This window comes from Centroberyx gerrardi, chromosome 8 (genome assembly GCF_048128805.1).
Source record: "Centroberyx gerrardi isolate f3 chromosome 8, fCenGer3.hap1.cur.20231027, whole genome shotgun sequence".
Taxonomy (NCBI): Eukaryota; Metazoa; Chordata; class Actinopteri; order Beryciformes; family Berycidae; genus Centroberyx; species Centroberyx gerrardi.
Genome location: NC_136004.1, coordinates 3,874,047 through 3,900,710, shown reverse-complemented (window position 1 = coordinate 3,900,710; position 26,664 = coordinate 3,874,047). Strand labels below are relative to the sequence as shown.

The window sequence follows — 26,664 nt, the reverse complement described above, 5'->3', positions numbered from 1 at the left end:
CTCAGGATGTTGGCTGTTTTTTTTTCCCCCTTCATAAGCAGTGTGTCATCCAAACACCCCGACACCCAAACCCCACCCAGAGCGGCAGCCATTCAATAGAGAAGGCTTCTGCTTTCAATGGTCTGAGCTCGGGCCAATCAGAGCCACCCTCACCCCCCCCCCTCGCCTCTCGGGGCTCCAGCCAATCGCGGCAGCCCCTGCTCCACACATGACTCTGTGTGCTGCTGTCCATCAACTGCCTCATATATAGTGCATGCAAGAAAATGTGGAGCAGTTCAATAACTTGCGTAGCCAGGCTCTTTTGTGTGTGTGTGTGTGTGAGTGCGAGTGCGTGTGTGGGAATGTGTGTGTGCTTGTTTATCTATGTAGACGAGGGGGAAAGAGGGAGAGGGAGGGTGAGAGAGGGCAGAGAGAGAGAAAGAGAGAGAGAGAGAGAGAGATTTGTAAGGCACTTGTATTTGCAAACTACTGGCTGAGTTCCCACTGGAGGCAGGGAGATCAGACTGAACGACAGTGTGTTAGGAGTGTGTATCCGCCAGTGTGTGCGTGTGTGTGTGTGTGTGTGTGTGTGTGAGAGAGAGACAGACAGAGACAGAGAGAGAGGCACCCATTGCAACAGAAACTTTTCAGCCTGTCTACTTGAGAAGTTACTCTCCGAATATGGAAGCTTTTTTCTTCTTTTGTATTTTTTTTTTTCGCCTGCCGACCCATCAGCGCAGATTAACAGGGTGAAGAAGCTAAACTGCCTAACTTTTGGCTGTGCGTCAGGTAAGTATCACTTATTTGTCCCAAAGTCTTTTCACTCCTAATCTCAGTTGTTTAACACTTCACCTCTGGCCCGGCTCTGCCAATTACCCCCGCATGGTTCCTCGCATTTCACCACTTTTCCCCTTACACCGCTCATGTTTTAAATTCCTGCATGACTTTTACTTAGCGGCGATTCCTTTTCAGTTTCCATTGATAAACTCCTTGAACATTGCGACACATGTTCACGTAGAAAAAATGTGTTTCTTCGGCGATAGCAGGCACAAAGAGCATTCCCCCCCCCCCCCAACGTGTTCGTGATGTGTGAACGCGTGAGAGTGTTCGTGCTTGGTACAGTTTGTCTACAACAGTGTGTGTGTGTGTGTGCGTGAACCAGACAGAGGCTCTGTGTGTGGGAGAGTTTTGAAAAGGATGTATGTGTGTGAGCGAGAGAGAGAGAGAGAGAGAGAGAGAGAGAGAGAGAGAGAGGGGGGAGACAGAGAGATTGTGTGCGTCTGACAAAGTGTGCCAAGTGTGAAAAGTGTGTGCGTTGAGTTGTGTGTCTGTGCATGTGTGCGTGTGTGTGTTTTTTCGAGTGCTGCTCTGTGGGAATGCGGACTGCGGTAGCCAGTAGCGATGTTTGACTGGGGAGAGGAACTGAGCCAGACAGTAGACAAAAGCGAGCTGGGCGTCCAGACAGGGGCAGGTCAGCCATTAGAGGCTGCAGCAGAAGGGGGACAGGTCAGCCAGCTGCTGCTCCGGGACGGGGAGGGGAGGGGAAGGGGGGGATACACCGACTTTAGGGTTAGGGTTAGGGGTGACCGTGCTTCACTTCACCGCCACTTCTCAAAGGGCAGCTCACCTTTTTGCGCCTCACCCTCTATACCCCCCCCCTCTCCACTGCCACTTCTCCTGCTAGATTAGTGGATTTTGGCGGCCAATTGAAGGAGCCACAAACAACTCCGGTGACTATTTCCCCTTGATTTTAAACATTTTTACAAAATGGGGTCTACGAAAAAGTCACGGAGGGCGATTTTGAAAGTGCCGATATTTCATTCAAAACAGCCGTCAAATCTACTTCAATCGTGGCTTGGCCTTGCCGGTGTTCACAAAAAGTAGTAAGGTGATGGGGGGTGGGGGGGGGGGGGGGGGGGGGAGAATGCATAGGAAGTGTAAATGTAGGAGGCGGCTAAATATAGACAGCAGCGAAAGAGGAAGAATAGAGACTGTAATTTTCACAGAGGCTGGGTTTTTCTCTTTTCCTTTTTTTTCTCGTTGCTCCCCCCCCCCTCCCCCCCGGCAGGGTTGTGTGTGCGCGTGGGGGTCGGCGGGTTTGGAATGTATTTAGTGACAGGAAATACTGGCGGTCTCTATATTTTTTTTTTTTTTTTTTTTTTTTTTTTTGTCCCGTCTGCTTTTGTCCAAAGCCCTTAATCTGCCACAAAAGCCCAGAGTGCGTGAGGGGAGCAGCGACGCCGAAAAAACATCGGCCCCCGGACTCGCAGATGTAGCCACTGCCGTAGCCGCGCGGCAAAAACACATCCACAGGCGGCACAAAGGCTTACGATAACGCCAGTGGGAAGAAAAACAACCAAATAAGTCCGGATTGATAGCCGGCGATGACACCGAGTAAACCCGCGCTTTGAAAGCTCGCACACACACACACACACACACAGCTGCTATAGGAACTGAAAAACAAGTGTCATCACTTTAAGTCGCATTGCAAAAAAAAAACAGCACCGGCTGCGGTCTGGAAAACATCAAAATAAAAAAAAATCTGTGTGTGTGTGTGTGTGTGTACATGTATAGCACATCCCAGCCTCTCAGACAGAGGGACGTGCTGAAAGGCGCAGTACAAGTCAGTCTCTGAAATGCCTTTACATGTAGAGTCTTGTTACTCAGATACACATCTCAGCCCTCGTCACCAGAGCCATACACTCCATAACCCCTGATGTATAATCACTGGAGGCTTTCAGTGAATTGCAGGCTTCCAAAATATTCACTTCAGTCTAAATACAGGCTAAAATATGAAGGGTTGCGTCCCAAAATGAGACCATTTGAGGGGGGAAAATTGCCTTTTCTTACAAAATAATAGATAGCACAAACTTAAAAACAAATGATGGTGCTTGTTAAAAGATTATAGGTAGCCAAAGTCCTTTGTTGACAAAATGATAACACTTGGACTATATTTTGGAGATGAACTTGAAGGAATGATTCACCCTCCCCCCCGAAAAAAAATCAATATCTAGCGTTTTAGACATCAAGATAGTTTTGTGAAACCCCCGTATCACTTGTTGATCAGTGAGTATTGGCGGCTGTTTTGGCCGGTCGGTGTGTGTGGAGAAGGCAGCAGTTGTGTAAGCCGCCCTCTCTGGCCCCTCTCCAGCCCCGCTGCCCCCGGGGCCTGAGCCTCGGGGCTCTGGACGGACTTTGGTCCCATGGAGCTGGAGCTGGAGCTGGAGCTTCTAAAGTGCCCCGCACCCTTTGCTTCCCCTCCCGGGCCTATGTGTACCTGGATTTGAATAGAAACCAGACAGCGATGTGTGCGCCCCCCCCCTGCTCCCCTCTTTCTGTCACCGCTCCCGCGCGGGACAATGAGGATTTGTTAGCGCTCAAGCCCTGCTGACACAAAGCGTATAGCCTCCTCCAGCCCCAGCCCCAGCCCCAGCGAGTGAGGCAGGGTAAAGCAGGGGCGGGCAGGACACCAGCAGGGGGGCCGGGGGGTGGAGGGCAAGGGGGGGGGGGGGGGGGGCGGGGGTTGCAGGGGTGGGGATTAGCAGACAAGAGCTCAGGGTAGGGGGATGGGGGCCTGAAAAACGAACAGGAAATTACTGCCTTTGATGAGGCAGTGGCAGATTCGCGCAGGCTCAACTCCTCCGGGCCTCTTCCACTGGCAGTAAAAAAAAAACCTGTTTGAGCAGAAAATGTCACGACACTTCAAGGCCCCCTCCGCGCGTGTGTGTGTGTGTCACCTCCCTCCGGCTACGACGGGAGCCGTACCACAGGTGCTAAGCAAACACTCGCAAAAAAAAGTTTGTGCTTTCCCTTCCCCCCCCCCCCCCTCCCTTCCTCTTCCTCCAGTTCAGACGCCAGCCCCCCTCACCCCCGCCCCCGACCATGCCATGGGAATCCTATTAAAGCTTTGCGTCCGTCCGACCCATTTTCACCCAGCTGAAAATCACAGCTCAGTCCATATCGCACTGCGGGGGAAAAAAAAACAAAACGCAGACTCTGGACATTTATATTTAGCTTTTTGCGCATACATATTTTAAAAACCCCGCGAGAGTGTGGAACAAAATGTTGTAAACACAGTTGGTCGTTCTGTCAAAGCAACGAGAGCAGAGATGGGGTGTAAAAATCTGGATTTCTCACGCTTTCATTGAATTGTAATGTGTCTAGGTGAGGTACAAAGAGAAATTGGCTTGCCAGTTTGCCCCCCCCCCCCCCCCAAAGACATTTGTGGTGGAAAAGAAGCCATATTGGATTCGAAACAAAGGTGGAGGGGGGGGCGCCCTACTCTGCGAGTCTCCTACCTCCTACGCCATTAAATAATAATTCACCGTCTTACAAGAGAACCGGATTCTTTCCATTTGAATCTCTTAAATCTCTCAGGATGAGAATGCACTGTGTGTGTGTGCTCTGTGTGTGTGTGTGTGTGTGTGTGTGTGTGTATCCCAGAGAGTGAGGGGAGATGGTAATGTGTGTTCAGTGAATATCAGGGTCGATTAGAGAGTCCCGTCTGGTTGGGCTACAGCAGATTAGACAGGCGGAGCAGATACAGGCCGCAGGCTGGTCGTCTGGCGCTCTGACCCACATTGCTCTGATGTGCACGTCACTTCCCATTACGCTGACGGTCGGACGCCGCGTCAGCTGAGCGCGGCGCGATCTGCATACCCTCCCCACGGGCGAGGCCTCGCTCCCCGTAACCTCGCACTGTCATACGCCAACCTTGGCTGTCCCGCCGCCCCGGCTGCGGCAAGTGTGGGATGAGTCACAGGCAGGCACGGCCATCATGGCTCCCTGTCCTAACTGTGTGGGTGGTAGCAGAGTTTTCACCTCAGTCTCAATGCAACGCCTTTTATGTTTGAGGTCAAATTGACCCCAGCAATTGAAATCTACAAAAAAATGATTGTAATTGAAAGTGTTACCCAAGTTTACACGTCAGAACATCAGCAAGTAACACATAGCAGTTAGTCAATAATGACAAAAACACCAATAAAAAGTAAATTAGTCACCAAAATAGTCTTTCAAAGAGCTGTGACAGGACCTCATTGGCAGAAAGAATCTTCTTCTTCATGGGAAGAATAGAAGATCAATAAATTGTATGGGAAAGTTCAAAACAAAGAGAAAGAAAATATGTGTAAAACTTTTATATTTTCTCTGGTTTCAAAGGGCTATTGTGTATACAAAGTGTGTACAGGACCTTGAAAACATATCATCATGTTAATTGTATGCTTACCAGTTTTCCCCATGAAATTAGGGACAGTCATCGAGTATCAAGCAGGAAAAATAATGTTGATCATGTTTTTAGAGATGTTAAATGTTGAAAATTGACCCGCAAACATAATAAGAGGGTTAATATCTAAAAATTGTGTCTGAAAAGTTTACCCTTGTATATCAATGGTACTTGTGTTACCATTGACTTGGACAGGGGTTTTTGATGTTGGTTGGGCATTCTGTAAGTGAAATAGTTCCATATTTGTGCTCCTGCACCAGTTCAGGTGGACTAGGATCCAGTTCAAGATGTGGTGGACTGTTTGTGTTCAGCTATTTGACAGACTTTCTTCTCCTCCTTCTTTTTCTAACTATTCTAATCCATATGCATATGCCCTCTGGAGGTGACACTGAATTGGAGTTTCAACTGGCAGAAGACATTTGGTGAAAGTTTTGAGCAAAATTCAAAACAAAATTCAATATCAAATTCAATCTTTCCCAATGGTATTGAAGTAGTGTTGAAATTTACAAACCCATATTTATAAAGACAGCCTGTCATTGATGTTTTTGTATGTGTGCGTGCATTCTTGCATCTGTGTACACATGCATGCATGTTTGCATGTGTGTGTGTGTGTGCTTGCATACACATCTGTGCATGCATACATCTGTATAATGTGCGTGAGGCTTCAGCTGGCTGACAGAGACAGGTCTGTTTGCGGGCTGACTGAAAGATAATTGGCAGCTATGGAGTGAAAAGCGGGCTCAGCAACAGATAAGGGCTCTGTGGAAAGCTCCATAATCAGCATGGATTAGCAAATGATAAATCATGGGTTCACACAAGTATGCTGTCACTGCTGTAAGAGCGAGAGAGATAGAGGTAGAGGTAGGCGAGGGAGAAAGAGAGATATGGCGAGAGAGCGATAGAGAGCGTGCGCGAGAGAGAGTAGAAAGTGAATACTATGAGAAAATGTGGATGTTTTTCCTGTAATTCAAAAGGAAAACACAATAATGCCGTATAGCGGGTCAGCAGGAGAGGCAGGCAGAGAGGGGGGGAAAATGAAAAGAGAGGAGAAATTAAAAGCTCTGCCAACACTCCGGCTAATACAATCTTCTGCCTGTCAGATTACCTTCTTTAATCCAGAAAGGTTTAACGCCTCTTAGAAATCTGAAAGGAGACATGAATTCAGCAGAGATTTTCCTCCGCGCGAGAGGAGGAAGGTGCCGGGGGAGGAAGGTTAAGTCTCTGAGCAACTCTCCAAAGCACTGGCCTCGACAACTCTGCCGCGCCGGCTGCCTCGTCGTCAAAGCGCTCTGCAGAGGATCAGCCGTTTCAAAACCGCCACGATATTCTACCTCTCTCGTTTTCGCCGCATTCCGCATTTACGGTCGAGAGCGGCGCGTTCGTACCAATCTCTCAAAAACAGGGTCGACGAGCTGCGTACACGGTGAACGGCAGCCTCGTCTATCATACGCAGAACAAAAAAAAAGATGGGCTTAACTTTGGCTTAGGCGGAGCTGATCAGGTCAACAGAGCACAAAGCATGGTACAGAGCATTAAGGACACAGTATCCCGCTGGTGCGACGCAAGCGCGTACGCCCCTACTGGGACGGGGCACGATGCTTTGTGAATGCATGTCAGGCGAAGACACAGGGTGATGTGACTTTTTGGGAATAACATGGAGAAAGGACAATGGTCTTGTACAGTTGTGGCACTAATTCACTGCCGGGGTTAGGGGATAAACATGTATGCCGTTGCGGTATTGTAAGGTGCTTTTGTTCATCACACCAACCAAATGGCAAAATAAGGCATTCCAAGGTACAAAGGTACAAAAGTCTCTCCCATTGTCTTGGGTTTGTATATATTGCTGCATTGTCTTGCTGAGCACCGTCTGCAGAAGGCCTTCTTGGCCGAAAACGTCCCGTCTTTAACATTCTCTCGTAAAATAAACATTACTTTTACTGGAGAGAGTGTGGCGCCCATCCATTTCATATTTTGGCCGGTTGCACCTCTGCTCCTCGATTAAGGTGTTCTGCCGTCGATAACCTCCCCGCATTCGTTCTGCTTCTGCTCAGTGACTTTGTGAAATACATCGCCGACGTGGCTGATGCAGATCGACTAGGTCCGCCCCGGCTGTCTGGACCTGCTGTAAGGCGGCATAGGCAGCAGTGGGACAGAATAAAGGTCAATCTATATCCAGGTCATTCCCATGCTGGCTCACCCTGCTGGCTCCCACTGATAACGGAAATATGAAATCAGCATTGCCGCCTGTGATTTTCGTTCCTCCGCCTCCCCGCCCCTGTGCTATTTCTAAATCTCTCAGTGTGAGGCTTCCCTCCTTTGTCGGTGGGGTGGGGTGTAGGAGACGGAGGGCGGTTTAAGATGATGATGATGGCCCCCGCTCCGCGCTGTACTTATTGCGATCCAGGGTGCAGCGAGTTTGAGCGGCGGGCAAGCGAGGGGAAAACGCTGATCCCCGCTGCTCGGCGGCGGCAACGCGACCGCACTGCGTCGACAAGACAGATTAAAAAGCGGATTATGTGCCATAAATGAGCGTTGTGTAACCTTTTGTTTGGGCTTCCTCGCGGATACGTGTGTTTGTGTGCGGCCAGATATTTCTGTTGTGCTTTCAATGACTCATTTAAGGCCTTAAGAGTCGAACAGACGACGGTGTGCGTTCCTGCAGAACGAAGTATGATAGTTTGAGAGAGTGTAGGATTTTGGGTGTGAGCTCTGACAATGCCGGCGCTTAGGAGGGGCCGCGAGTCTGACCTGGGGATAAAGTCTGTTGAAGATAAAAAGTGGCAGCAGGCTCCAGAGAAATGTCACGGCTAAATCCAGAAGACAGCCACAAAGGGCTCTCTCATCCCGCTTTGTTAGAGATCCTCAACACTGCTGCTGCAAAAAAAAAAAAATTGTAAAAAAAAAAGAGCCCGGGATACATATTCATCAGCTTCACCGCTCATGACTGAAATGAGCCGACGAAGCTTTGGAGAAGAGAGGGGAGTGTGACATATAGTGCGGTTCTCTCAGGCATGCTGGGAGTGGATAAGTCGACTAGAGCCAGACTGACGTGACGTGATCAAGTGCATCACTCCAGGGTTCAAAGGTACGCAGCAGCGAGCGAGAAAAGACAGAGAGAGAAAAAAAGAGAGAGAGAGAGAGACAGAAAAACAGGCAGACAGACAGGGACTTAAATCAACACGCTGGCTAAAAACTGAAAAGAGTGAGGATACTAGCTGCTGCGGTGGGGGGACTGAGGAGCAAAAGGTAAGTCGTAAAGGGCCGATATGGAAGTGAATAAGCAGTGAGGATGTTAGAGAAAACAAGCGAGGCAGCGTCAAGAAAGTCAAGGGTTAAGGCTGAGAAACATGCTGGCAGCGGAGATAGAAAGGTTGCAAATGAAACCCCAGGAGCCTTGGCAGGATGATCCGTGGCACGTGGAGGCAGGGTGTTTCTGGAAGGGCTTGGCGCTCCGCCTGGCAGCGATCTGAAGGAGTCCCTCCACTGGAGCACAGCCGGCCCGTCCACTACCGCCTGTACCCAGGTCCAGCCGATATGGGGTTCCAAAGGCCAATACTGATACCGATATTTTTTTGTGCATCAATGGAGATGGACGCCATATGACGCCTTGTAAACTCAGTGATAGCTTGTACCAAATATTTCTGTAAATATCCTATTGAATATGAGAAGATTTAACTAATACAGGCTTTTGAAGGCCAATACCAATACTGATCATTTTGTCATGGCAAAAAAGCTTAAAAAATTACATGGAATTAACATTAACAATATCAAAATGAGAAAACATCATGCACAATTGCGCAGAATCTGATTAAAATGTCTCATTAGAATCAGTTCAGGTTAAGGTCTTCCCATAGACAACCAGTGCAGTATTGATCAATTCTACAATAAATATGTAATCAATCAATCAGTGTTACTGGCCAATATCGGCCCCATATATCAGTCTAACCCTAATTTGTACTGTTACTATCATATGTTATATCAGCACTATTATATCACAGATGGTACCACTCTGCAAACGTGTGACAACAACTAACGTTACACCAGTGTGACAGCTAAATATGATACTGCACCGACCCCGCTGCACCAGTAAATCTCATTAAAAACTACTTAATTCAGGCAGATATTAAAATGTCCAATCTGACTTAAAGCCTATTTTCTGACTGACACAGCAATTAAGGCATATTTGTTGAATTTGATTGAGTTTGCCCACGAAGAGGATCACTCACTACGCTAGTGATTTTAGCGATTTAATCTCCTCATGCACTTCCATTAGGAGAAGTCTGACAGTGCCAGTGGATTGTATAATAATAATTGTCAGAGGCATGATGGGATGGGAAAGTGGGTGAGAGCATATGTTGGCTGCCTCCCAGCCAGAGTATTTTTGAACAGGCATGCTAGCTATGCGGGACGTGTCAGGTTAGCTGTGGGTACAGTTATGTGAGCAAAACATTCCTACTGTCAGAGGAAATGGCCAACATATTCATCAAGTTTAGAATATCCAGAGGCTGCAACGACTTCTGGAGGCTCTGTATTTCCCAGTCAGAGTTTGCTTCATGCTACCTGGCTGGTGTGGTTGGCCAGTCAGGTCTAAAATTTGGAGCATGATGTCCATTTGTACATAACTTGTACAAAAAGTGAGAGAAATCCCTAGCAGGAAAAAATAATATGGAGAGGACACAACTAGAAACAGGCAGTAGTTTGTCATTGAAATAGCAGGTTTCTTATTTAACCATGACTATTAAAGGAGCTTAGTCTATTACTTAAGCTACTGAGATGTCTAAACCAGGAGTGACCTGGTTGATTAAATTCTGGTTATTCCAACAACATATTTGGCTCCTACAATGACCAAAACCTTAACCAAAGTTTTACATGTCTAATCTTAACCCTAACAGATCAACTTGTTAGTCTTTACTAAAACAAGCTAGATTCCCGCCCACATGGATCACCTCGCCGCATATTTTCTTGTGTGACTTTTTGTTTCTTAGACCTTTCTTAGTACGTTTCAACCCTAACCTAAACTTAACTATTAGCTAACCTTTCACATGTAAAACAGTGTCCAATTCCTGTTGTTGTCTTTCACGGTGGAGAACCATAATCTCCACATAATTTATGTCCACAACACACAACCTGCGCTTCAGAGTTTGTGCTCATTTCATGAAATGTTTGTGTGCGTTGTGTCGGCCTTGTTTCAGGGCAGCATGGGAGTCCTGGCAGAAGCCCGGCCGGCTATGCAGGCAGCATGACAGAGAGTACACTGTGTGCTTCTCATTGTCCGACCTCTGGAATGTGCTGACGACGCAGGGTTCACACTGGTTCAATCGCACTGTTGCACTCCTCGCTGTGGCCCTGTCGCTCTCATGCTCACCCAGCTATTTTTACACTCTAAAAAACTTGCGCAAAGTCTGACGGTTATGCAAAGTTCCTGCGGATCGCGTCAACGGCAGTGGTATCGAGAGCCCAACGCGGAAGCACTGCCACTCCCCGTCCGATGAATAACTCAGCATGTGGCTGAGTTAACATACATTTCCCATGTGTTCCCCTGTGCAGGCAGAGCGGAAGTCTGTCAAATGAAAAAAGAGGGGAGAAGGAGAGGGAGAGATATTTCAGAATGAAAAAGCCTCTGTGTGTCGCGGGCACAGAGCCAAGCAAGTACAAGTGCCAAGGAGGGAAGCCATTGAAGCCAGAGCCAGAGGGACTGAAAAAACTATCACTGCCCACCTTGTGCGAGTGAAAACACAGGGAGAACTTAGGAAATGTGAGAGAATTTATTGTTCGGAAAGAAAAGGAGGGAAGGTGGCGCTTAGCTACAGTGGAGGAGCTCTTTAGAGAACAGACGAGTGAAGAAAAGAAAGACGTGGCCGTGACTTGCACCTTGAAGTAGCAACAACGGTGACAAACAAAAGCCATTCTCCAAAAATAACACGGCGTGACATTTTTGAAGTGCACAATATTAAAAAGCCTTCATCCACCACCATTTTGGTTACTTTGCTTCAAGCCATAATCATCAATAATGTCTTCGAGAATTAATCTTTAACTTTTTGTGTTTTTTTCCTTGCTGGGTGAGCACCAGACCGGAAAGGTAGAAGGCTTTGGAAAATAATTCATGGAATACATGAAACGTCTTAGAATATGGTTAAAATGAGAAATATGTTTGCATTATATTGCAGTGACGATGATGTCTCCTCCGTGTTCAGTGAACTGTGTCGGTGCGCAGTAAAGTGAATTGTCTCTCCTCTCCCCAAGTGATCATTCATTATGCAGAAAGCAGAAGAACATGGGTCCTCTAAAAAAACGAAAATGTAGAAATCTGGAGATCGAATTCTCCCCCAGTCGTTCCCTCTCATGCCTGATTGATCTAACAGACAAGGAACCCGGTGTGATCCACTGCAAGAAACCTCTCTCCAATGCGTTGCATCATGTATTCAGTGAGGTAACCTCCCAAACAGGCTCCTGTACCCCCCGCAAACCCCAACCTACATAGATGCCAAAACTCTAAATGAAAAGACTAGGGCAGAACAGACGAAATACAGTGTTTCAAATCCCTTCTCCGTGTTTCAGCGTTAAGGGAAGCAGGCAAACGAGAGAGAGAGAGCATTAATAAAACATGACTGCATGATTTTCCAACCTCAAAGAGGCGAACACAGGAAGGCGCACTCCCAGAGCAGTAGCTGAGGTTCAACGCAGGGTAAAGGGAACAGTAATCTCTAACTAGCTCAACACTGCAGTGCACTAGTTTAAGCTGTGGGGCATAGCAGCGCTCTCTGATCACGCCGGTATACCGCTCGCCTCCTTCCACAAGCCTGATTGACGTCGCGTTCTGTCCTTTTATTCATGCCATTTCTGATTTTTTTTTTCTCTTCTGTTTTTCCTTGCTGCAGGCTGAAGGTGAGAGAAGTGGTACTCCGGGCTCGGCGAAGACAGACGAGAGTTTTGTCAGTAGTTTTGTGTCTGCGGAAGGCGACGACAAGGAGGATGGCACCCGCCGCATCTCCGTGCTATTTCAGGAAAGCAAAAACTTTGCATCACCGCCCCGCTCCTTGCTCCCGCTGGCTTCTCATCAACGTCATTTGAAACTCCATGCCGGCATGTGCGGTAATACACCTTGGCATGGAGTTGCTCCGCACGGGCCAAGAGAAACACCGAAGCACGTACAGATACACACAGGCTATCCACAGCTAACACGCTAGTCTCTCTTCATGCCGGTTAGCATTAGACAGATATTAATTTCCACCCTTTTACCATCTGCTGACAGCAAAGGCAGACATGTAAAATACTGACTGACATCATAGCAATCCCGAAATAGAAGTTTAGATTTGATTCACAGACATTTTAAATATATGTGGTTTGGATGGGAACCAACAAGCGGGGGACAAGTGAGTGTTTCTGTGATTTTCCACTTGTCTGTGTGAAACTATGACGGGCTGAGGACACAGGAAAATGAGCTTGGTTGCTGAATTGCGTTACTCATGTTAAAGAATAATGTGAGTGGTGCATTGCATGTGTTGCCTTTCTTTGAATCGTCAAGCAAGTTCCAAGCAAACCAGCGGCTAGACACTGTCCTCTCCTGGTGCCCTCGGTGAACATTCAACGCTGTCGGTGAGTTTGAGCTCTGACCAAAACCATCGACCGTTGACTGTACCCTGAGGGACACCACAACACACACTGCACCTCCAGGCCCAGTCTGCTAGTCTCGGATCCTCTGGACACCAAGAATTCTCTACATTTGTAGGCATTCAAGTGACGCTCTTTGCGATCCAGAGCAAGCAGGTAGGGGATCAGAACCGCACGGCTGTTGATGGACCCATTGGTGATTGCGGCGATCGAACCTGCGACCTTCAGTTACCCAACAGTCTCTCTGACCACAAGGCCACCCCCCTAGTGCCGCCCTGTTCAGCCAGCATCATCGGACCGGTCCAGTTCCGAGGCACAGCACTTAAGGCTGCAATAAACATTCATTGCTGTCGGTGGGTTTACATGAGAACAACTCACTGATCAATGAATGCAGACTGCGGTTCAAACACCTCAGTAATCGGCTGCTGCCTGGGAGAGAGGATCACAACTGATGTGTACGCGAAAGGACTTGGTACAACATACCGTTGACAATGCGGAAAATGTAGCCAGACCAAACTTGGTTCCAATTCTGGCTTAAAGCTACACTAGGGGAAGATTTTTTTGTAAAAAAATACACTTGTCTTATCAGCCTAAATCACATTTGAGACTAATTAAACCACATTTGCCCAAATTAAATTCTGGAGTCAGTATGGTCATTGGTGAGAAATGTTCTCCACACAGGAATTGACGAATCAAAACTGAAGAGTGAAATCCAAACTGTCTCCTAAACAGCAGTGAGCAGCGCTCCGTCCAGAGAAAGCTGGACTCACCAACATTAGATCTTTTCCTCTCTGGTCCCTTTGGTTTCCTTTGGTATAAAGCATCACAGAGCAGCAAGACTGGTAAACATGAGTGTGCTGTGTGCAGTTTACTGACCTCACGTCACAGGATTTCTGGGGAGGCTATTGAAGTTCAAATTTTACAGTTACCTCTGGCTGTGGCATGTGAAGTTGCTTAATGCAGCTTTAACATTTATTTAATCCCCTGATTTAATCCCCTGTTATCAGTTTCCAAAACTGTTCTAATATGAATTTTTACCATGCCATAATATCAATATCATACAGTGAAAATTTTGTGCTCGTATGGGTTGATGACTTGGCCGCCTCCTGCGCATTGTTGTTTATGAAATGCTTGTTGGGCTTGGTCACATTATTCTCCATGTTTTGGAACAGTAATTCAAGAGTGATTTGTTTAATATTGGCCATAAATGGAAACTGAGGACCAGCCCAGGCATTTTATCTGACAGTCTTATTCAGAGCAAGCAGGTACACTGTGGCACTGATGTAAAATTCCATAATTTTTGCATGACTTTCCATAACTAAGACAGAGTGAGTCCATGACCTATAAAATTGTATTACTTCCTGGTTTGTTAATGTTGTGTTCCAAAAGGGGTGAACAGTGTGGTTTCCATTCCAATTGGGCTGAAAACTATCTTAAGCCTAGGTCACACTACACAATTTAAATGCAGATTCTAAACCCAGGGTTGGGAGATTGAATCGGGTCCAGTGGTCAGCACAGATTATCCTGTAGTGTGAACGGGTCTCTGGTCATTTGGCCCGACGCAATTTTTTCAAACATGTTTGAATTTGTCTGGCTAAGTCTGGTCCAGTTCATGTAGTGTGAAGCGGTCCAAGACTGAAATCTAAGAGTGACACTGGCAACAACCAATGGGAGTTTAGATAGAAGGGGAAGAAAAAGAAAATGAACCGGAAGAGAAGTCACGTATAGGCTAACAACAACTCACGTAGATAGTTGACATCAGTAAGATTCCCAACTCCACCTGCTCCACCCTTGATAAGTTGCTATACAACAAATGGTACAAAATGGAAGTGTGCCTGGATCAGTCCACATTAGTATGTAATTACAAATTAGGTGAAAGAAGTCTCATAGAAAATTTCTCATTGTTATTCTTGTAATGATATCACTTTACATTTGTAATGTAAATGCAAACTGTAGCTTCTGTGAAAGAAATGTACTTCACAGGTGCAGGACAAGTGAAAAAGACAATGAAAAATAAAAAGTAGAGTCTGTGCATTGCACTAGTCCCACATTGCACATTTATTTACCAACTACCAGCTATCTTGTGATGTTTCGAGAAACAATAGAACATCTACTTTTACATTGTATTTACAGCAAACTGGTCTGGATGAATGGGAAAGTGTTTTTGAACGACAGAATCTGGTAGTGTGACTGGAACACTCTTGTAGTGTGACCTAGGCTTAATGCAAAGAATGTGTGGAACAAGTTGAAAAATAGTTACATTCTGCTATATTATTGTAAAGTGACCCATTTGTAAAATTCTCTGATATTCCCTGACTTCCCCAGAGAATGTATCAAATTCCTTGACCCTCCCTTTGTGGAATAAACCTCTCAAAAATCCATGATATTCCAGAAATTCCATGACCAGTCAAGGACACTTCAAGAGGACACAATGGCTGTTGTGGGGATCAAACCTGTGACGTTCGCAGTTACCTGACAGACTTTCTAACCAGTATTACCCCCTGCCATCTAACCCAAGGAGCACTGATAGCAATAGAGCCCAATAGAGAGCTCAGGACCCACAGATTCACTGTAGCTAAAACTTAACACAGACGTGAAACACATTTTCACACTAAATTCAATTTCGGTTCAAGTCAACCCGCTCAAAAAAAAAAAAAAAAAAGTGAAACAATCTGCTCTTGATTCTTGGGAAGTTAACCACCCCCCCACCACCACCCCCCACCCCCCCCCCCCAGCCCCCTTTCAGTATGTAATTGGAGGAGATACAGACATATGGAAATAATCTCACAGTAATTGCCCTGTAAGGTTATGTTAACATGCTGGGAAATTTCAAACACATTGACGTTTTCCAGCCAGGCCAGACCCAATGCATGTTTTACCCTTTATTTACAGTGGAAAGTGTCTGAGGGGACAATGAAAACCAGCCTGGGTCGCTCTGGTCTTTCAACTGTCTTAACAAAGAGCAAACTAACACGATTTCCCCAGGGAGTTTCACATACACATAAAGTCAACCTTTAACGCTGGGTCAGAGGGAAGAAATCTATGTGTGAAATTGCAACGTGAGTCCAATAAATACAATAACTGCTTTTATAATATCATCTTGAATTTAGTTTTGGGGGTCATCATAAGATCATAAGAGGAAAGCAAAACTAAGGTTTGACCAATATGGGTTTCTGAAGGCAGATACAGTAGCAATATTTTTAGACCAAAGTTGCCGATAGACGGTATTTGGTGCCAATATTCAAGATTTTTAAATTTGTCCTGTTTCATGCCAAAAAATGACAAGTATTCAGTGTTTCACTCAAAGTTGTATTCTTGTCAGGGTGGAAAAGCCTCTGAAACAGCATTTAGACCATCATGGGACACTAAAACTCTCCACTGAAACCCAGAATAATGAAATTCTTTTAGGGTTAGCAGCTCTTTAAGGCAGGATGGTCCACCACACCTATTCAGTATTCTGGGATACATTACTGCTTTTAAGGAATTCACAAAAAACATAATTGAATGATTAAATGAATGAATAAGAAGTGCAAAGAAAATCTAATTTCATTGCAAGTTCTCATTGCAGCAATGCACATGAGTCTACCCGTCCTGTAAAGCCATACAGTGCTCTGCCCTGTCCTTAAGAGGTATATGGAGAGTGGATGCTGTTTGCGACATATATTAGGGCCACACAAAAGTCTGCTTGTTTATCCCTGTGGAGTTGGGCTTTGTCATCACACACTGTGAAGTTATAGGCTCTGACACTGGGAACAGCGTGACCCACTTCTCTGTGACCTGGAAACACTCTGCAGGCTTGACCCCGAGTCTGACGCCAACGCGAGTTGCATCAAGCGAGAGGAGGAACGGTGAATCAAAATCTAGGCTGATCGTGAATTATTAAGGGCTAAAATGACAAGAAAGCACGGAGGTCAGGCGCCGCTCCGAAACACTTTCCGGCACTCACGCCACGACCGAAGAGCAAGAGGCTGGGGCACCCATGGGAGAGGAACAGAAAAATCAAGTGAAATAAAGTGTAGCGGCCTCTCTTTACTGTATATTCATACCGCTTCAGCTTACAGTAAATTCCACTTTAAAGGGGAAAACGCCACAAAGGAACAAAGAGAAGGGGGATCTGAAGCGGCGTCAAGTGCTCGGCCGCACATGGCCAAATGAGAACCCGGTGATCTTAAATGACTTTTGGACACAGACATATGAAGTTAGCCCAGTTATGTGAGGACAAAGGAAAGGCATGTGTTGGGACCCTGCCAAGTAGTTCCATATGGGTGTTGAGTTCATTGGGTCCAGGTGGCACGTGGGAGCTACATAACATGGGGGTCTGGCATGGATCTACTGCCCCCTTATGGTCTCTGCCGCATATTGCGACTGGTATTGCTCCATGAGTTTCTCAACAGGAGATGGGTCACTCATTAACATGACAATGATCAACCCAATGGGATTGAATAGTGTCATCCAGAACATAACTGAATCAAAATCAAGTCTTTCTTGGCATATCATGTACCTTAGGAACCCATGTAATGTAATAGTTTACCCTCTATCTCCCCTCTACACTGTACCTGTGATTATTAAAATGGCCTTTTTCATGTATAAATAGCTGTTTTGCTGCCTTTATTCTTATGCCTGCCATGATAATTCCCTCAGATATGATCAAGTTTACTCCACTGAATTGGAAGCAGCACGTTGAAGCTGAATAGTGAAACCACTCAGGGCAAAGTTGAGGAGAGAAAGTCCCGTCCCTGCGGTGGAATCGGCAGCTGGTAATGATTAACCGCGGAGCAGAGGCAGCCAGCGAAGCCCCCTGATAACCCCACCGCCGACCCGCTCCGCAGCGATTGGTCAGCTGTGGGCCGGGACTTCGGGGGGGGGGACTGGGAGGAGTTTGAGGTTTGAATCCAGCAGCCGAGCCAGGTCAGCCCAGAGGTGAGCGGAGGAGGAGCCAGCCTGCCCGCTCCATCCAAACCAATACAAGCCACCAAAAAATCCTGACTCAATAACAGGAACATTTTCTAATATGAAAGTTATGAATCCAGCTACAGGTGAGTTCACGGCCCTGAAAACTAGTTTGCCGCATACTTAATCACTCGTTTCAATTATTTATCATTTCAATTTTTCATAACGCTAGCAAAAATATGGGACTAAACAATGATTTGCTTGCGCGATGAAAATTTAAAAAGATGAATAATTGAAGCAAATGGATGCGTGAGCGAGAAAGTGTGCAGCTTTTACGGACATTGTGTTTCTCCTGCATTTTATCAGCATCCCAAAGGGCCACATCTGTGCACAGGACACTGCAAGCCACAAATCAAATGCCAGTAAATCATCATCTGCAGGTTCCCCGAAGATGGCGATGGAGGCTCACACTGAAAAATAATGGTTCTTCAGAGTGATGCCAGAGAAGAACCATCTCTAGACCAAGGTTCAGAACTTTAAAGAACCATTTCTGCTCTCCTTGCTTGGACACCTGCATTGTGTTTTTGTTTATCTGCCCTTGTATTTGCAATTGCACAATATATACTATGGAGGTGTTTGCTTGTTTTCCACATTAATGCCATGAATAAGAACTAAGAAGCTCTTGAAAGGGTCTTTGTGAAACCAGAGATGGTTCTTCTATGGCATCGCGCCGAAGAACCATTTTCGGTTCCAGTTTGCAGAGAGAGACGTGGTATGGGGTGGCGGGGGGGGGGGGGGGGGGGGGTATCAGCAGATCCCCGATTTAAATCCTCTAATTTCAGATTTTAGAGGAGAGATTAGGACTTCATCACCGGGGCCTAGTGTTGAAAACAGCTGTTGCTAACTCAGCTATTTGGCCCCTGACCTGGGTTTTTGCTCACTGAATGGGGGTCTCTGAATTCCCACCCCTGTCAGAGCATTTACAAGCTCGAGGAGCCCTGCCTCACCCCCCCACCTCCGCTCCACTCTCCACAGCCCCCCTTGACCCCAACATCACCCTTGCCCACTGCGTGCACCGAGGCATCCTGGGAGGAGAATAGAGGCAGAGAGAGAGAGAGAGAGAGAGAGAGAGAGAGAGAGAGGAGCCCACCTCCTCAAGTTTACAACCCAATCAGGGCTTCGGGCCTCATAAATCCACGCCTCCTCCCTACAATGCCGTCCATTCATTGTGTGCACGGGGTTTTAATAGTTCCTCCCCGGCTTCCTTCCACTTCTCTTAGCGACCCCCACCCCCGGGTTTATAGAGGGCCCGTGATTGAGAAAGCCCGGGCCGAGGAGGAGAGTCCGCTGCGCACAATCAGGTCAGGCGCGGGAGTCACGGCGAGGTCAGGAGTTTCTGAACTGAGTCTGACCTCCGACCCCTCGGCGCTGCCACCTGGCGCTGCACTCTGCAGCCAGGGGGAGTCCGAGTGAACTTCGCCTGAACCTGGACCTTAACATTGGACGGTCCCCTAACCCCGGCCCTTCCCTTCCATTCCCTTCCCTCGCGGCTTCCTCTGGACAGAGACTCTCCCGATTATGATTTTTACATTTTAGGTTTAAGACTTGCATTCTAGTCATCATTTGATATTCTTAACGCAGAGCCACCTTCAATGACGGAGCAGTGTACTTGCTAAAGGGATCAAACAGATGACCTTTCTATTACGGGACATGCTCTGTAACCAAAACACATCCATATAGACATATAGACCTAGATCATCTCAGAAAACTGCCACACACACATAGGAAGAATTGATGTCTAACCGCTTTCCTAGACCAGTTTTTTCCTCCCTGAAACAAGAAGCCACAATAATCTTACATATCATAAATCTGTATGCCATCGATTTACCTCTCGATGTCTTATTATCTTCAACAATTGGATTTTATTTCACACTTCCTTTTCCTATTACTGCCAAGGAGACCAGGGGATAGGGTTGATGGAAGTGGTTGCTACATTATTATTGAGTTAATACTCCCCTCTTGTGGATTTGAAAGGCAATTATAAGCCATTCAGTAAAATGATGGCACCACTAGAGGGCGACCTTTAGCTAAGGATTTGATGCCAGAACCTGAAACTGACCCTGATAGTACAATGACAGGAAGATGTTTGTGGTTGTGACATTATGACATTTACATCTAATATTTACCTTAGTTACTTGAGAATGAAATGGGAAAATGGCAACAAAGTCAAGTCATTTACAATGTAGAATGCTAGACAGTACACACAGCAGAAGGAGCTGTGTACTCCTGTAAGGTTTCAGAAGTAAATGCATGTCTGTGAACTCACCCATGCTGTCGTTCTGTTCGGCCTCCAATGGATGGTCACCATAAAAGCCTGAAAAATAAAACAAGACAAGTTACATAGGGGCAGATTAGCTAGATGTCCCTATAAGGTCAATACTGTATGATGATTTCCCCAATACTAAAGACACAACAAACAGAAGTAAAGAAAGCAAGGAGACTTTATTTTATTATATACACAGAAAGGCTTATTGGAGCCGAAATAGGATGGAAATGTACAGGAATTTGTTTGTTGGTGCATGAACATATGGACAACTCATGTAGTAACAGAAGCACCGGGAGTGGAAAGAGTACTAGATATCCAGCTTAAGTACAAGTACTATTACTTTGCTGAACTATTACTTAGGTAGAAGTAAAGCCTACGGATGGAAAAGTCTACTTGAGTAAAAATGAAAAGTAGCTCATTTAAAAAGTACTCATAGTAAAAGTTACTGAGTTACTTTTTTTTTTTTTTTTATGGACATATGAGCGTTTCCATGCAGAATGAGTTCAAACTACACTGCAAAAACTGACAGACTTGTTAAGTTATTTTATCTTGTATCCAGACTTAAAAAGCTAATTTTAGTTAATTTTACCGGTTTCAACAAATTTGACTTTTTTTCAGGATAATGTAACTTGTTTCAGGACATTTACTTGGTAAAAGTGAAATTGTCTCGGAGAAAGTTTCTTGTTTCCAGATTTTCTTCATTGTTTTATGATGATTTCTTGAAAGAAGTCATATTGGCATGAATCAAGTTGAAATTTATTAAAACCAGCAAGATTATCTGCCAGTGCAGTGAGATGATTTGACTAAAAATATCATGAAATAAACTTGATAGGTCTGGAAACAAGATAAAATCACTGGACAGCTCGCCATTTTTTGCAGTGTAGATTATTATCATTTAAAGCAACTATGAAATAAAGTGAATAAGCAAAGTAAAGCCAGATTCTTCGTCTCTGCTGACTGACTGTTCACCGCTAATGGCTCCACAATTGGTCAATTTATGACTGGCCAGATGCTTCTGATGCAATGCTTATGGAGAGCCTATAAAATTTGTGCTCTGTAGTGGACGTGATTTAAAATGTACAATACTTAAGTCAAAATGAATTTGAGTAAAATTACTGAATTAAAAAAATGCAAGTACACAAAAAAGCTACTCGGTTACAGTTACAAGCCTAAATGTAGTTTGTTACTTCCACCCTTGATAAGCACATAGACACAGATACAGCTCCCATTCAGTGCAGCTCATACATACATGACTAATGGAGAGAAATGGATTATCCAGCCACGTGTATTGTTCAGTGTCTTAGACAGATTAGATACTCAGCATCGGTCAATATTCAAAGTTCAATACTTAGACTTGGTATCAGCAGTGAAGAAATGCATCGCTACTCAGTGTAGTGTTGAAGTTCTGTGTTAGTCACTAGTTGTTAATGTGGGAAATAGGTCAAATTAAACAAAGAGAACATCTGTGTAATATGCAATAAGATATTTATTGAAGTATTCCTGCAGAGCCAATACCAAGAAGGTCTATCTTCAAAACCTTTATATAAATATGAAGTCTTGTTGAGGTTAAACCCAGTTGCATGTTTTTTCATTCTTATCCCCAAGATCCCAAGATGGATGATGCCTAACTCATTGTTAGTGTGTATTAATATTTCAGTAATTAATCTATTGCCTATTACAAGTTTGATCAATATAGGTTTTTGAAGGTTAATGCTACTACTAATGCCAATAGTTTTGGATTGAAGCTGCCAATAGTCAATGTTTGTGCTGATATTCACTATCTTTAAATTTGACCCATTTTCACACCAAAAAAGACATACATGTATTCAGTGTTTCCCCCATAATTGTATTCTTCTCAGGGTGGAAAAGCCTCTGAAACAGCATTTAGACCATGTGACACTACACTATTACTAACAATAATAATAACAATAGTTCTACATCTCAAAGATAGAACACTTCTTTCCTGCAACTGTGAAATAGGTGAAACAGGTGAAATAGTGGCTGACATTTTTTTGGCCTCATGGTAAAGCTATAAAGCACAAGCAAATATGGTCTGACACACTTTTAAGCCCATCGCAAACATTTATATGAAGTTTGGTTGCGTTAAGGAATGCATCTCTTCTTGTTTGTGTGTTTTCACCGTCATCTTGGTTGCAAGTATCAAAATTCTGTGATACAAAGATGATGTAAGCAGTTGAAATATGCTGTGTGCAAAATTTGGTGGAGAATGAGGCAACTTTGTCAGACAAATAAAGAAATCAGTGCTATTACAAGGTTGGTGGAGCTATGAAATGTGGTCTGACAGACTTCTGGGTTCATCCCAAACTTTTATGTGAAATTTGGTTGCTCTAGCATCAAACTTTTAAGAATTAAGCCTCACTTTCTGCTTGCATTTTCACCGTCAAATCTGTGTTTCACAGCCAAATGGTTAGGAGTATCAAACTGCTGTGTAATAGCCATAATACAGGACATCCACATACGCTGTGTGCAGAATTTAAAGTAGACTGGAACAACTTTGCAAGAGAAATAGCCAAAAAAGAAAAAGAAAATGCTGTCAGGGTTGAAATGAAAACAAATATGTGCAATGGAAAAAAAGTATTCTAGGCCGTTTAAGATCTATTGGCCAAAATGTAAGGCAGCATGTTATAGTGCCACCATCTGTCTGATTGTGTTCATTTTTGTTGCCTCAGTCAGTAGTGAAGGAGATTTGAAATCTATTCACCAAATTTGGTTGGTCTAGGACTTACGGTCTCTGGCTTACAGATCATTTTATGACAGAAAAAGAAGAAGAAGAAGAATCCTAACAAATACAATAGCGTTCATGCATACTTGTGTGGAATCTGGTCAAAATGTCTCATTAGAATCAGATCAGGTTAAGGTCTTCCCACAGACTTCCCACTTCCCACTCCCTTGGCTTCTTCTTTATTTCATACCCACTTTCTCTTTTTCCATCTCTCCTCCACCAGCAGCCCGACCATCTGTGCCGGCCGTCGGCTGCAGACGCCGACTCCGCTTCTCACTTACACACGCGCCGGCCGGGCCAGCTCCATCACTCAAAAATCCAGAAGAGCGCAAAGTGGTGCCACCGGTGCGTCAGATCCCCCCCCCCCCCCATCTCTGTCAATGTACCACCCTGCTATCAACAGCTGTAGACCCCTGACCCGACACACGCCAGCTGCCCCCCCCCTCCTCCCTCCCTCCCTCCCTCCTACAGCCCCCCCCCCCCCCCGATCAACACCGGCATATGTTCTCCCTGGAGCATACACCGACACACACACACACCGACACACACATTCTGTTCAAACACACGTGCCCCAATCACTCTCCCTTGAACACACACACACACACACATTCGCGCATAACACACAAACACACGTGCAGACAGGGTTAGTCTGCACGCCACATACATGCTAGGGTTCCACTGATATGGGCTTTTTGAAGGCTGATACTGATCTTGGGACTATAGCCAGTATTTTGTGCTGATTTTCAATATCTTTAAATTTGACCATTTTCATGCCAAAAAATATATATTCAGTGTTTCTTGTCAAGGTGGAAAAGCCTCTGAAACAGCATTTAGACCATCATGGGACACTAAAACTCTCCATTAAAATCCAGGATTATCAAATTCTTTTAGGATTAGCAGCTGCTTTTAAATGAAGAATTAATTTTACAAACAAAAAAGACAGTTTTTTATTTATGTAGCCATGGTCAGGGAGGAACCTCCATCATATCAGAGGTGGAAGACACTGACTGGGTGATATCAGATATTTAATAAAGGCCAATAGCAGCAAATTGATACAACAATCTAACCCTAATATAAAATGATTTCTGTGAAAGAATACTGTAAGAATACAGGTCATGGCAATCCTTTCACAGACATAATTTTCCACTTTTCTCTCCGCAAGCACTCAGCTCTAGGATTAACCCCAGCTTCGGCCCGAGCTCCAAGGTAGCAGTGTTAGTTTGATAATGGACTAGCGGCGGAGAAGAATGGAGCTCTCCAGTGTGTGGTCTCTGTTGCTAATCCTCATGACAGCTTATTGACCATTGTAGCCCGAGGCTGGGAGGGCTTCCAGCAGCAGCCAATACAGCCGGAGCCTACTCCGCTGTGGCCCATTGTGTGTTGACAAAGAAAGGCTGCATCTTTAACCTTTCACCTCTAAAACCTCTGCAACCTCCGGCGCAATCAGCTCCCCATCAAAATAACATACCAGCTCTCTTGTCCCCCTCTCTCTCTCTCTCTCTCTCTCTCTCTCTCTCTCTCTCTCTCTCTCTCTCTCTCTCTCTCTCTCTCTCTCTCTCTCTCTCTCACCCCCCTCTGGATGAAGCCAGGCCATGCATGCTCAGTATAGCATTCACCCTGACTGGTTCAGTACTACATCAGTCCTTCATTATGGGCAGCTTTGAGCTCTTACGGGTGGACTAAATGGAGTATGGTGTTTGGAAGTGTAAGCAAGTGAATAAAGGTGATTTAGACCCAGTGGTTCTCAATTGCATGCTATTATAGAGACATGTATGCAGGTTTTCATTTCAACCAATCACTGCAGCAGCTGATTTCACTGATTAGTTCCTCCTCTCCAGTTGAAAGTGTGTTAATCAGTGGAATCAGCTGCTGTTGTGTTTGGTTGGAATGAAAACCTGCAGACTCTTTGTTGAGAACCACTGATTCTGTCCTCTAACAAGAGAACTGCAGTGCGGTTTGTTAGGAGTGAGAGCGTAATCTGAACCAACTACAGGAAACAATCCCAAAACGCAAGGGTTTATGGGTAAAAGGAGACTGATGTTAACATCTGATAGCTGGTAGTTGCTTGTGCTTGGAAAGCCTAGCATAACAAACTGCAGTCTGGACTGATGCTCATATTCAGCTATTTCTTCATTCTTCCAGAGAAGAAGAGTGCAGACAAGTCCATCATGCTTAGCTACTAGTTTCAGAAACTGGAATCAGATTTGTTTTGACCAAAATCTCTAACCTGGCAGGATGACAGGTTACCAAAACTGCAATAAACAAGCTACTTGTGAGTCATGTGACTTTTGTTTACAAGCCCTGGTTCACTTGTAGTTGGGCAGTGTGAACCTAAACAAACCAAATACAAAAATGCAACAAAGTCAACTTTTCCACTCTGGTTCAGACCAAAGAAAACCAACTGTAGGCGTAATCGCGCTCTTAGACAACATTGTGGTAAATGAACAGACCTTGTAATGTATCTTTGCAATATGATCAGCCATTCACCATTCGCCATCGCCACATACTGTAGAAGTCACATTCCTCATTGGAAAGAGCCATATGGCTGGAGTTGTTTGTGCATGAGGCCACAATGTAGGGGGTTTGATGATAATGTACATGCAACAGAGTGGAACTTTGAATGTACACCAAATCCCCCAATATCATCCCCCCACCCCCTATCCCCAAACCAAAGCCATTAGCGCTGCCCTACGAACCCTGTACCCCCCAAACATTCATGCAGCCCCTATATCAGTCCATCACTGTCCCAGGTCTTCTGTCCCAGATGGCTGGGGTTCCGCATGGCCAGCGGAGGGCAACGCCAGCCTGTTATCTGAGTAGGTTGGCCTCTACCTGCCAGGCTGGCCGGCCCTCAGCTCAGCCCCGCTCTTATCTCAGCACTGAGACCTGGCCACCATCTATCACGTTGCACTGGGAAAGCCTGGCCCGAAACAACAGGACAGAGGGGAAAATGATGACGGGGAAGAAGAGGTATGAGCTGAGTGAGTTGGTGGCTACATTCACATGCCACAGTAACCTGGCTATTGGCTAATTTGTTTCCATGAACCTTTGATAGCCTGTGATTGAGCCTCCCTGTTACCATGAATAAACCAGTTGACAATATTCCCTCTCCGTGCTTGCCTGAGCTTAGCTTACTTCTAATACAGGGGAACCAAATGATGGTCCCAACCTATATCCCCATACCTATATATATATATATAAAGAGAAGAGCGACAACTACAGAAACTCAAACTGCATCGACAGAAAGTCCAAGGAAAAAGACGTCACAGTACTGGACACACTGTTTGATTGACAGGTGATCTCTGGGAAGAGCAGTGCAGAAACACCACAGCAATGAACGCTTAGTGACAAAGATGGAGACAAAATCAAGAATTCACAGATTACCACTTTAAGAACTGAGTTCCCTCTGCATGGAAAAGTGACTGACTGAGGCACGGCACAGATGGGAGAAGTTTTGTGAGATCTCCTCTCCCATTTACGCTTGAACAATACAGTTGTGGGTTGAGTGACGTCAGCTCCTCCACTCTGTCAATCCATCCATCAATCAATCAATCAATCACCCCCTCCCGACTGTAAGATTGATGAGAGGAAACACCGGCCACAGATAGATCATTGTTTTCACTACATTACGGGGGAAAATGAATGCTCCGCTGCTGCGGGGTCAGAGTGGAAAGGGCCGACTACCCCTTGGGCACTACTCAATCCATCCCCCTCCTGCAGAGACAGGCAACAGAGACGGCCAAGCATGACAGTGAGGAGTCTCAGTTTGCCTTGCCTCGCCACAGACTGCCTTGAAGGAGCAGATGGGGTTATAACCAAGTGGAGAGGAGCGACATTTCCACTGTTATGCGACCACCTGGCATGAGGAGGGCCAGTGCCGCTGGATCACCCCAT

At 45.4% G+C, this 26,664-nt stretch overlaps 1 protein-coding gene across 1 annotated transcript in view; it reads right to left on the bottom strand.

Annotated features, from left to right (window-relative positions):
- The window catches only part of nr6a1a (nuclear receptor subfamily 6, group A, member 1a), a 79,908-nt gene that overhangs the window by 43,452 nt on the left and 9,792 nt on the right, over window positions 1-26,664 (bottom strand). Inside the window, exon 2 of the mRNA XM_071906743.1 lies at window positions 20,028-20,075. Within this exon, the coding sequence (XP_071762844.1) occupies window positions 20,028-20,075 (48 nt within the window). The remainder of the gene's footprint in view (window positions 1-20,027; window positions 20,076-26,664) is intronic.